Genomic DNA, 13,295 nt, shown 5'->3' with positions numbered 1-13,295 from the left:
AGATATAACAGTCAATTAAATAGCCGTGTGCCTCAGAACAATATAATTAGATTATTATTGTCTCAAATGAGCCAAAGTTATAGTAACAATACCAATGCACAAAAACATAGATGGGTGTGAATTTATTGCCATGCCCTAGTTGCTTTGTATATTGTATTAAAAGGCCTGGTGGATTTCCCCACTTTGATGTGCTGTGTGTTTGACTAGCTGACAGGTCTTTTCCATGTCTCCCCTGTCTGAGTGTTTTACCATCTGTTCCCAGCCTTTACCTTTCCTCTAGCAGTGATTCACAGGCTCTGCTTCCTCATTGGAAAATCCTGTTAGCTTGCTATTTGTGTTGTCAGTTTTCTTTATGAAAAACAAATATTTTGGATCCAACAATTTTATTTTCTACAAACAAGTGAAGAAACCTGCTCTTGATAAGAGCACACCGGTCTGCATGTTTTCCTTCTTGTTCTGCAATACTCCTAATTATAATTTCTGAAATTTGTAATAAATACAAGAACTGTGGCCATAACAGCATAAAGAGTTCTTTTTTGACCTTTGAAATAGTATTTTGACAACATTTTCATGGACCCAAATGTTATAGATTTCATGTTAGAAGTACCTGTCACATTTGGTCACATTATCATGGTCGAATCATCTCCATGATAAATGAGCAACTTCCAATTAATACTGCAAAATGCATTTAATGAGGACTTTTTTAACTTTTCTGTCCCTTTAACATATGTCACATTTGCGTATTTTATTCTGTTTTTACCTAATTAAGCTTTACATTCTGAAATTAATTAACTCCCGATAGATACGGTAGCAGTATAGAATCACCAAATGCAAACAGATAATAAATGAGGTATTTGCAGTACTCCTTTTGAGTCTATTTATGTCTTAAAATGTATCTGGATATCTAAGACAATCTGAACACAGTAAAAAATTGTACTATCTCCTCAATTTAAACAGCTGGAGAGTTGAGTCTGGATTTGTGAGCAACAAAACACTAGATAGAGAGACAGAACTCTAGATGTAAATCCTGGATCTTTTCCTGGAGCAGTGAGATAGCAGCTGTGTGGATACAAGCTCAGGCAAACCTGAGCCCCTAGACAGAGTGGATGAGTGTCAGCTACGGGTACAATGCAGGAGAACCTTGTTCCTTAGTTCCAAGCTTTGGAGAGTCATAATCACAGATTTCCCTGATCTGTTTGATACATGTGCAGCTCTCTGACCGTTCCTCTGATATGTTTGAGGTCTAAGGAGACTTATGCTGGTATCGACTAAACAAGTGAACTCTAATACAATTTGTTTGTGGTGCCAAAGTGAAGCATGCCAAGCACAAGATTCTGTTATTGTAGATATTGTAGAGGCAAAGTCTAATGATCCTGGCAGAATCACAAAGTAGGCTAATACAAACAAGTGGAACATGGCAAGAGCACAAAAACAGGTGGTTGGAACATTTAGGCGAGCACACAAGATGATCTGGCAGAGAGCTAGGGGAAACTGACTGGTACGTATATATGTACTTGGAAATGAGAGGCAGGTTTGTGTGACTGGAACAAAGGCAGTGTCCAGGGACATCTAATGGCTGGAGAGGAAATGACTGGAGACAGGCCAGAACCCACATGGCTTAGACAAGGGCTGTGACAACAAGTAATAAATTCTTTCTTTGTGAGCTCTTTGTGACACAGGTTCAAGATTCAGTCACCTGCATTGGATGTCTCTATTTGGGCCCACCTAGTGCAGAATGATCACCAAAACTGTGTGATGATTGAGTTACCCATTGTTCTAAAACAGTTAAGTTGCTTGTGCATCCAGGCAACAGGCTGGGAAGTGATTATATGTACCGGGATTTATAATTAACTTAGTGTAGGAGTTGATATGTTTCAAATTGAGCTCTGACATTAGGACAAAGATATGTATGCTAGTGTGAGATGTATGAACTTATGCAAAAGTCTGATCCAAACCAAACTGTATGAAGTTTGTAAACAAATTATTTGTACCAGTTTTTGCTGCCTCCTGCTCCTCTGGCCTATTAAACACATGACAGCTGTCGTCTCCAGTTGGATTCCAGTTGAATGTTGATAAAATGCAAGCCAAGATTATCTGTTTCTGTGCTGAATGCAATCCCAGACACACACAAAGAAAGGGAAGAGGCAGACAGTGCTGAGCTTGATATTCAGTCTTAGTTTTCTGTGGGAGCAGTAGTTACTGCAGTTCATCTACTGATCATATTCTCATTCTTATTCTTCCATTGTTTTGTTTGCAAATTAACACACAATTGCCGTGAGCTTTTCCAGAAGTATCAACACACCAGTGCTATCTTACCAAAGTTTCAGCTAAGAGTGGTGTACTGTTTACTGGCCAAGCTCACAGCACTGTGGATTCCACTTTAATTCTGTTATGATATTTGACTGTTCATTCAGTAGGCTAGTTCACCATTTTTGTTCAGACTGAAATGTCTCAACAGGTAATGGAGGGATTGCCGTGGAATTTTGTACAGATATTCATGGTCTGCAGAGGATGAACCCTGCAGACTTTGGTCATATTCATAAAGCTTCCTGTTCAAGGAGTTGCTACTAGTGGCAAAATTCTAAGGAAATTCTTAGAATTGTGATATTTTGAAAGAATTTTCCATTAGAATTAAGACTAGATCGATGTAAAGATTAAATTTATTCAAAAACAAACTTTAGTTAAAAATGGCTAAGAGTAGGGGAGGAAAGCTTTTAAGAGGCTTAAGAGTTTATCAAGCAGAGGATAAAATGGTGCTTAAGACAAAGAGGTAGAAAATATTCTCCAAACACTGAATGACAATGAGTTAACCAAACACTCCAGATAATGTTTGTGGTCAATCTAATTAGAGATGCATGCAAATCCTCCACCCAGTGAAATAATGCCAGAAATGTAAGTGACCACACCGTTAAGATATTTGGCAAGTGGGAAAATGAAACAGTGCAGGAGTGATGACATATCTGTTGCAACCTCTGAGCAGCAGTGATCGCAAAGCCTGTTACACCGCTTTCATGGTCTCGGCCCTAGAGACAGAAGTGTACTTCTCATCTGAGCCTCATTTTAGTGTCTGTTTATTCATGATAAAATTCACTAGGAGAAATGGCTGAAAGAGGAAAACAAGCAACAGGGGTCATTCTTGAGACACAGTATGAGTAATATACATATTTATAGTATATGTATATTTAAACTGTATATTGTGGTGAGTGTTGAGTTTGTAGGAAATTATGACAGAGCTTACTCTTGGTTTGACAACATTCTTTTATTTTGGCAGAGCCACAGGAAACACCATACAACCACTAAAGCAACACAATAACACAACAAGAGGGCAGGTCATAAATTGCAACAGCAGTTACAGAGCAAAGAATTTTGAGTTATGCTGTGCAAAGAGTGCAAACCTAATATTCCGTGCCATTTAAGTCCTGTTTTGATCTCTAGACCGATAAATCAGACTGATATATTAGCTTACTGTATTGTGGTATTGGGGGACAGGAGAAACTGTTAGTGGGGCTTCCCCACACAAGGTGGGATGTAAATAGTTTGGGGTTTTGGCAGGGTTCTGTTCTGTTCAGCATGTGTTGCTGTTGCCAGCAATTGTTTAAAATTAAAAAAGCGGCTCTGCTGACTGCGGAAAAAGGCAGCTCTGTTACAGTTGGTGTCAGAAGTAGGATCTCTGAGGAAGATGACATTGCTCTGGGAGATCCATGAACTCATTGCCCAGCTGGAGGAACACATGACACTTCAACTTAGTGTTGAGCCAATCAGCTGCTGTGCCCCCCTGCGGGAGCCTGCTACAGTGAGGCTGCTGACAGAGCCAGCAGAGGCCTGCTAACCTACCCACACAGCAGCCCTGACTCAACCAGTGGCTCCTGACCAGATGGTGACTAGGCCGAGCAACCATGGCATGGAGCCGAGGGCAGGTCAGCGAGGGGCGGTGAACCTGCCGTGCTGCAGTGGGAAAGGGCCATTGGAGACCTACCCCATCCCTGGGTGCAGGCAGTAGCACAGGTGAATGCCTGGTCAGCAGAGGAGATGGTTAACCAGGTCGTCCTTGTCCTGGAGGGAGAGACTCTGCAGGTGCTTGGCAACCTCTCTTGAGAGCACCTCCACCCATGCATGTGACCCATCCTGATGGTGGCCATACCGAAGTGGAGTGGGTTGAGCACACGCTGTGCTCCCCCAGCCTGAGGGATCAAGAGCGGCAGACAGACCTCGAGCAGACTGGCTAGGAGGAAGAAGCAATCTGCTTTAACTCCACAGGCTCCATTAAACTAGACTGGGGTGGTGCCAAAAGGAAATTGCTGCCCCCAACAGCCTCCTCTGCCCTCGACATGATGCAGTTGAAGCCTGGTTGCCTGGGCTAGATGCATGAAACTTATGTGAACTGTGAGCTGAATGGCATCTGGTGCCAGGCCCTGCTGGGTCAACCATCTCACTGGTCCAACCAGGAACACTGATGATGGGGCTGCAACCACAGGGCAGGAGAACTACCCAGTTCCATGTAGCCACAGAGGGCACACAGATGAAGAGAGAGAGGGTGCTGAGAGGAACTGTAGCTGGCCACACTGTTGAGCATTAGTTCTGCTTGTCCGACATCCAGGACCCATTCATCATCAGTCTCAACCTACTGGCAGAGTGGGAGTCCATGGTGGTGATGTTCCAATTATTCTCACCCAATCATATGGGGAGGACAAAAGTATAGAGATGCCTCTAAATATAATGTAGTCCAGTACAACACCACCTTTACCTATGACCTCAATAATAAACATAAAATTGAATTTTTACATTTATGACAGTTTAACCAAAAACTGAAGCATTTTCAGCTTCATAAACACAGATGTTAAGGCAGAAGTGTTGTACTGAAGTGCATACAGTTGTATAGGTATGGTAATCGTGTACCTAATAAAGGGGCCAGTGAGTGTATTATGCCAAGTTACATGTAGCTAACACAGAGCTTGTTTAAGGTGTGTTCCCAGGTATGAACAGCTTCAATTAGCACACTATTCTCCTTATTACATCCATGAAACACAGGCCTACATGAGTCACTGAGCATGAACAAATGAATATCTTAGTGATTATGACAGAGATCACTCCTCAGGCCTGATTGACTTGAGTTCCATCACATCTGATGATGACACACCGGCCACCATGGCTTTATAACTTCATATAGAGGAATTTATAGTCAAATGTTAGGGCAAGAATGGCCATGGCTCCATGGCTTCTGTGAAATTTGTAACAACACATTAATAAATGTCTGGTCTTTTACCAACCTCTATGTCAAACATTAAAGTCACTCACTGGTCTAGCTAAATCGTTTTGAACATTCACAGACAATGTTCACTTGGATATGCAAACTCGATGCTGCACTGTAAAACCTGCCTATTGTAAATGAGTGCAGTGCTACTACCAGGCTGAGATGGGAAAACATGGTGGAGAACAGTAAAAGTAAATAGTCATGAAAGAAATATTAGTCAATACTAATCCATGAAAATACAGAAGATACTGATATTTAGCATTGAATACAGCTGAATACATCGCCGGTTCTAATGGTAGTTTTGAAAATGCTGCCTGGTCACAGCCAACATAGTCCACATTTAAAACGTGAAACACACACTAGGGGCAGCTGTGGCTCAGGAGATAGAGCAAATTGCACCCTAAACAGAGGGTTAGCAGCTCGATTCCCGGCTTCTCTGGTCCACATGTCAAAGTGTCCTTGAGCAGAACACTAGTGTGTGTGAATATATGGGAAATAGTGTAAAGAGCTTTGAGTGTGCATCAATGTGTAGAAAAGCACTTTACAAGTATAAGACAATTTATCATTTTAATTGTGTTGCAAGATGTTTGTTGTGGTGCATGACTGACCTCAAGATTCAAACATCTGGGACACGATTCATTTTCATGATTTAGATTAAATACATTATGAATAACTGGACATCAGTCTAAAAACTTGCACCATACTTTGAAAACTGCAGCAGTTTAACAAATAATGCACAGTTTGATCTTACTTAGCTAAAACACCTAGACACCCCTGGGGGTTAATGTACTGCCAACCATATTAAAATGTTAGTCTGAAGGTTTCAAAAGGTTGAAATGTAATAACTCCACGGTAAAGTACTAATAAAACCAGTCCCATGTCAGTCGACTAAGTGCCGAGTCAGCTATGAAATGTCTGGTTTGGCCAAGAATCGGTAGTTCTTCTGAAAGGTGACAGAAATTCTTATTTAGAACTGCTTAATTTTGATGTTTGTTTTAGCTTTTTTGAACTGATACAATGGGAGAGAAAAAGCTGTTTCCCACATGAAGGGACAGTGTTTCACATCTATATGCACTTCAATGCAACACTTCTGCCTTAACGTTTGTGTTTATGAAGCTCAAAATGTTTAACTTTTTAGTGAGATTGTCATAAATGTATAAATTCAATTATATGTTCATTACTGAGGTCATAGGTAAAGGTCATATTGTACTGGACTACATTATATTCAGAGGTGTCTCTATATTTTTGTCCTGCCCATTGACATACATGAGAGGGTCAGAATATTAGGAACACCTCTGAATATACATACAACATGCAAAAACACACATATGTATGTATACAGAATCACTGCAATGGCATTGAATGCAGTTACAGAGGCAGTAAAATATGATGGACTGCTTCACTCTGTTTGAGCAACCTTTAATACAAAGGCCACTCAGTGTGTCTGTGTGTGTCTGTGTGTGAGAGAGAGACATGGCCTTCCTTGCAGATTGTGTGGATGTTAAAACCTTGGTTTATTATCAATAGTACAATGGCCTAAATTTAATTGTATTGAAGGACAGGAAGTGAGATAACATTTGTATGCACTACCCATGCATTTGTTACAGAAGAATAATTGTGAGCTAAATCCAAAAAAAGAACACATTCACCAAATAGACAGCACTCAGAGTTCAGACCTTTGACAAGGGGAAGTCAGTTTCTCCGTAATGCCATTATACCTAAAAGCAATAGAGGTTTTTCAAACTTCTGCATTTTTCAATCAGAAGTAGCTGAAGATGGTTCGGGCAATTTCCGGGCCAAGGGTGAGACAATGGCAAATGAGCGCTCTTGTTCCAATCAAAAACAGCCATATTTGTCATTTCACTCATTCCCACAACAAGAACATGGGTGCAAGCAATTAGGTGCAAAAACCAGATTTTAAGGTGTAAAGTGGCAGCATCTACATGAGCAGCTGACACTGCTCTCTAGAGGACTACACTGGAGCAGGCAGCGGTTGTCTCAAAAATGGATTGTTGTCCCAAGACGGTTTTCATGGCACAACTTTACTGACTTGTAGCAGCTGTCTCTGACCTGACATGTCCATTAAGTACATTTAATCAGAATCAGAATCAGCTTTATTGACAAGGTGTGTTGGACACAAGGACTTTGCCTCTGGTACAGTGGCTCTCAGTGTGTATGTACAGTACAATGTTCTTCTGTAAGGCAACAAGTAAGCAAGACTGAGAGAACAAGAAAAGAAAAGGAATGTGCAAACAAGATAAATAATGTGCAAACAGGAAAAGGGAATGTATATTAGGAAAATAAAAATAAAATAAATGCACACAGTACTTATATATATACACAGTTCAGATGCATTTTTCCAGATATATACAAAAGTATATTTACAAGGTATTGCACTAAGGGTTGTTGTTCTGTTATACAGTCATGGGTTAAGTGTTCATCAGAGTGACAGCCTGGGGGAAGAAACTGTCCTGGTTCTGCTTGTTTTGGCGTACAGTGACCTGTAGCGCAGTCCAGAGGGGAGGAGTTCAAACAGTTTGTGTCCAGGGTGTGAGGGGTCTGCAGAAATCTTCACTGGCCTCCTTTTGATTAATCCATGACTGTATGATTAGACACAGCACTCACCACAGTGCAATAAACTGTAAATATAACGTTGTATATATCAGTCTGAATGCTCTTCTAACATGATGTATACATACAGAATGTAAAACCTGTCTCTCTTTTCCTTTCATTCCTTTGCTATTTTCAATTACACTCACTGTTTATTCTTATTTTCATTTTTATTGCTCTACTTTTTATTTTTATTCCCATTGTTACTTTCTATTCCTTTTGCCTTACAACACATCGAGAGCTTCTGTACCGGAGTCAAATTCCTGTATGTTCAAACATACATGGCCTTTAAAGAAGATTCTGATTCTGACATGAGAACTGATGAACTGTCTAGTTATAATCTTGATATGTAATTTGATCTAGCATATTTGTCTCTGGTCTCTTTTGCAAAAGAGAAATTAACTTCACTATGACCTGCTTATTAAACAAAGCTTAATTAAACACAGCAATATGCTGCTAGTCATACACTACCAAAGTTGGCAAAGTTGACATGCTGGCTAGTACAGGGTAATATAATAATGCCATTATATTTAGTCAGTTATTATTAATCCTATAACATCCCTGAAGCTATTTACTGGTAAAATAAAATAAATTTCTCTTTTTAGTTTAAACAAGCCATTGGAATGGTTTAAAAGATGTCGGCTAGTATTAACACAGCTGTAAAAGAGTAACTTTCAAGTGCACTGGAACTTGGGCCATGTCATTGACATAATGGTTAATCATGGCTGTGGCCAGCATTCTTCACATTCTTCCATGTGTTATTTCATGAGTACATTTACAATGCTTGTTAGCAATACAAATTAAGAATAATGTTATATGCACTTTTTATGAAACAGAACTGAGTGGTGAAAATTACCCATAAACTGTGTGTGGGACTTTGTGCTACAGGCACATCAACGTTCCCTTCACACATCTCCTGGTTTCATGACTCCCTCAGAGCCTACAGTATGTGTGTGTCTATGTGTGAGTGAGAGGTGGTCAGCTGAATTCATGACCTGCCATTTGTTTCAGTTGCTGTGATTCCTATTTAATAAAGTATATGCTAGCTTTTGAATATTTGTGCTGTCATCACATCCACCTACTGACAGGCAGTTTCACAAGAATGAGCTAATACATTTCCAATTAAACTGCATTAATTTTAAAAGCTAGATTAAATTTGAAGTTTATTTATCTGCTATTATTCTGTTATTCATCAGCTGAATGCTCTCATTCAATCCATCCCACATTCAAAAATATGAAATCAAGGATTACTGCTTTGAAATTCATGACAGATGACTAGTTAAATAAATGTTTTCATTCAACCAGACTTTAGGTCTTTAGATGCTTTGGCCTCTCCTAAGAGTCTGCAATGTTCATTACTTAAAATATAAAAGCGTTTGAAAAAAACATGAAAAAAAAGAGTCAATAGGACATTTGTGCCAGAAGGTTATTACAACCCACAGTTGTGTATTATGGTTTGGTGATGTCTAGCAACTACAGTAATTATGACACAAGCAAAGGAGTAAGATGTGATGTAGTACAGAGACACAAAGTCACTGTTAGGAGCAGGTTTGGAAGGATGGCTACAGGTACACAAAACACAGGGCTTACCTGCAGGTGAGTGAGATTCAAATGTGTCATATATGTTTTTTAGGTAGTTTATATTCCTAAACCTAGCCAAAATGTGACAAAATGTAATGAGACCGCAATAGTTTTGTAATCATAACAACATGTTTATGGCAGTTTCCATAAGGCTGGAGTTGTGCTACTCTTGCCATAGGGTGAGATGCAATGAAGCACTCTAGATAAAACAACCAGATAAGCTGAGAAACTGTCAGAAGAAGAAGGTTTAGACTGGATGTCTTAGTACACACAATAATCCTGTTCACCCCTGCTGTTCTGACCAACATGTTTTGGCTGTCAGTTATACATGTGTTGCCCAAGTGATATCAACAGCAGTTGTGTTCAGACAATTAAAAACAGCTGAAACAAAGTAGTAAATATAAAACTTATTTAATGTTGCCTGTATGATAATGTTTGTTGCTAATGTCATGAAAATGCTGTCACATACAGTAGCTCTGAGTGGTCGACACCATTACATTACATTCTTGTTGTTGATCACCCCTCTGGTCTTCCAGTTGGCAGAAAAAAGAAAGAAAGCTGACAAAAAGTGTTTTTCTGCTAAGACACGAACATTTTTAAACATTTTTCAAGATGCGCACAAAGTGCTCCTCCCAAAACAGGAGCATAGAATTACCCAGAGTACATAGGACATGTAATAAATGCTTGCACCCCATGTAATCAATTAGAAAAAGGTGCAGAGTGCGTCTATGACTTGGATGTAACTCAGAGTCAAGTTTGCCAGATTACCAGACTGATAATCCAGTAAAGACTCTACTGTTATGAAGTGTGTTTGACTCTACACCTCATGGCCAACATGTGACAGTACTCAGGCCTTACAAAACTTTGTGATGTGCTCGTCAGATAGCGCCAAATGCATCAGGTCTGGTTGAAGCAGAATATGAAGCGCCTTTCCCAGCACTTGGTATCAGCTCAACTCAACTCTGCTCAATTCCTCCCTGCAGTGTAGCCAGTTGTCACAGGGATGGCAAATGAAATAGCCGTGAAGTGACTGAACCACAGAGGTGGCATGGCAGGTTCAAAGCTGTTGTAATTTTCAAGTTTTGATCATTTTTCAGACAAGAAAATAATCAGCTAGTTTTTTTAATATGTGGTCAATCCAGTGATGTCAATTACAGATTTGCTCCAATATTTTCAGAGATGTGATGACCTGCTAACCTGCCAGCTAGCTAGCTCTACTCAGCAGGCATAGCTGTAGCCACTGTGTTCGTATTATCACATTCAGTAACCTGTGGGCTGCGTGATAAGATGCAATGATGTGGTGGTTCATGTAATATCACGGTTATATAGTAACAGAGGCTCAAGGCCTCTGTCTCCATAAATTTGACCCTCTGTAACACTCATGAGAGACAAGTGGCAGCTGAGTGAAGAACAAACCACTGGTGTCATCACATGTAAACATCCATGTTCATTGGTGGCAAGATTACCCCGTAACAATGATGAATTTCTCTGACCAATCGCTAGTCCGCAGTGTTTACGCATCACCATTTGGTATCGCCTCAGCTTGACTGAAACCCCAACAGTGATGATATAAAAAATACTACCAGGTACTATCCCCAATATTTGACTGATGCAAAAACAAATAAGGTAAGAAGAGTCAAGCTGAGCCGCTACCAGGCGATGGAAAAGGGGCTAAAGTCCGAGGGTGTGGTGCTCAGGATTTCAGAAGATAAGGATAAGGGATAATAATCACCTTTGTTTGGCCAAGCATGTTAAGGATAAGGATAAGCACCTTTATTGGCCAAGTATGTTACACACAAGGAATTTGTTTCCGGTACAGAACCGATGGCAGCCATCTGCAGCGGCAACTCACACATGGCTCAAACCATCGGGGGCAACTTGGGGGTTCGGTGTCTTGCTGAAGCTTGACTGTAACTTAAATGAGAGCTCTGACTAAAATACTAATAAATCACACAAAAAAATCATAATGCTAAATAAACAGTTGTGCCAATCACAGAAAAGCATGGCAGCAACAGCCAAACAAATGGAAAGAGGCTTCTTCAGAAAATCATTCTGCCTGGATGATGCAGAGCAAATGTGAACACAGAGCTCCACAGATGTACAGCCATAGAATGATAGTTTGGCACTAAATGAACTGAATGAGAAGGTTCTCAATGACTGTGTCTTGTCTCTTTCAGGACTCTCCACCAAAGCCAGACATGGAACAGAAGTTGCGTTCAGCTTCCAGTGTTGATGAACTGATGAGTCTCATCTATCCCTCATACTGGGCCGCTCTGAAGTGCAGATCCAAACTTTCTGCTGCCGCTGCCTCCTCGACCTCTAAACTCTCTCAGCAGCCACAATCCCGACAACTCGGGCCACAGGATGACACAGAGAAACCAACATTTGCTGCTGCCTACCTCAACTTGGATGCCCTAAAAAGTACGTAAAATACTTTGTTTTAATATTCATTTTTTCAGACTTGCAAAAACGCTCAGTGTGGATCATCGCAGCAGCACTCTAAATACTTCCCTAAAGCATCGCTGAGCACAACATCCATGGCTTTCCCTAATCTTTTTAGGGCCCTTCGGAGAATTATTTAATGAAAAGTGGCCTCTGCAATAATTAAGTTTGCTTTGTTGTCACAAAATGTTTGTTTCTGCATCAAAGCCCCTTAGTAGTGGCTTTTGAAGACTCATTTTAAGAAAACTCATATTACCTTAACTCACATCAAGCCGAGTCTGTTTCTCTGGCTGTATAAATGTGCATGTAGAAAGTTGATGCTTACAGTGCATGATTGACTACTGTATAAATAGTTGAGTATCACCATGAAATAAGATATATTCTCTAAAGCAGGACCATTAATATCAGACATTTGAACCTACTGTATATTTAGATAGATAGAACAATATTAAGGATTCAATAAGGTTTAATAGGCAGGGTTATAGTTTAGGTACCCATGTGATTTTGTAGATTTGACATGACAGATTTTATGCCCTGGTGACAACTTGGACTACTTTTATGCAGTAATCTGACAGCCTGCTCTGTGTTAGCTCTACTGTACACAGTGTTCTGAGAAGGTATGATTTTGGACATTTTGTGTCTACATAGCTAGAAGATGTTGCAAGATGATGTATATATACATGCTGGGATTAGGAAGAGTCCATTGTCATGCTACTGTCATTAATTATGGCTGGTCACACTCCCTCCCCCGAAGTGTACTCGTATTTGGTAATGAACCAAGTTGTTCACTTCTAGGTTAATTTCTGTTGTTCATCGCCGTCCATGCGTACAGTAGCAGAAAAAAAACAGTGTGACTTTCTGTGTGTGCAGGTATAGAGTCGGAGTGGAGGAAGACTCAGTGTGTGCCCAGGGAAGTGTGTGTTGACGTGGGCAGGGAGTTCGGCGCTCCCACCAACATCTTCTATAAACCACCCTGTGTGTCCGTCTACAGATGTGGAGGATGCTGCCACTCTGAGGACAAGCAATGCAGGAATATTTCCACAGGTTATCTCAGCAAAACTGTAAGCAGTGTAACTTCATTTTCTTCTTGTTACTGTTATTATGTGCTCAAATGCACTTGAACTCTGATATTAAAAAGTTTGAAACAGTGAATTCCATTTAAAAATATAAAATTGTATATCTGATCCTTTTCAGACCAGTAACGGGGTCAGGCAAGGTAGTTTGCTGTCCCCGATTTTATTTAACTTTTATATGAATGATCTCTCAAAAAAGTTAAGTATGTGTAGAACGGGTTGCATGGTTGGAGGTGTTGTAGTGAATCATTTAATGTATGCAGATGACCTTGTGGTATTTAGTCCTAGTTCCGCAGGTCTTCAGCAGCTCTTGAATGTGTGTTCTGTATTTGGAGATC

General features: G+C 40.2%; 1 protein-coding gene across 2 annotated transcripts in view; it reads left to right on the top strand.

Annotated features, from left to right (window-relative positions):
* Positions 1-13,295, top strand: part of vegfc (vascular endothelial growth factor c) — a 75,371-nt gene that overhangs the window by 24,715 nt on the left and 37,361 nt on the right. For both annotated transcript variants that reach the window (XM_020609013.1, XM_020609012.1), the window contains exons 2-3: positions 11,620-11,863; positions 12,755-12,945. In XM_020609013.1, the coding sequence (XP_020464669.1) occupies positions 11,620-11,863; positions 12,755-12,945 (435 nt within the window). The remainder of the gene's footprint in view (positions 1-11,619; positions 11,864-12,754; positions 12,946-13,295) is intronic.

The sequence above is a fragment of the Monopterus albus genome, unplaced genomic scaffold (assembly GCF_001952655.1).
Source record: "Monopterus albus unplaced genomic scaffold, M_albus_1.0 scaffold97.1, whole genome shotgun sequence".
Taxonomy (NCBI): Eukaryota; Metazoa; Chordata; class Actinopteri; order Synbranchiformes; family Synbranchidae; genus Monopterus; species Monopterus albus.
The sequence above is the reverse complement of the archived record's forward strand: the minus strand, read 5'-3'. Positions and strand labels throughout refer to the sequence as shown.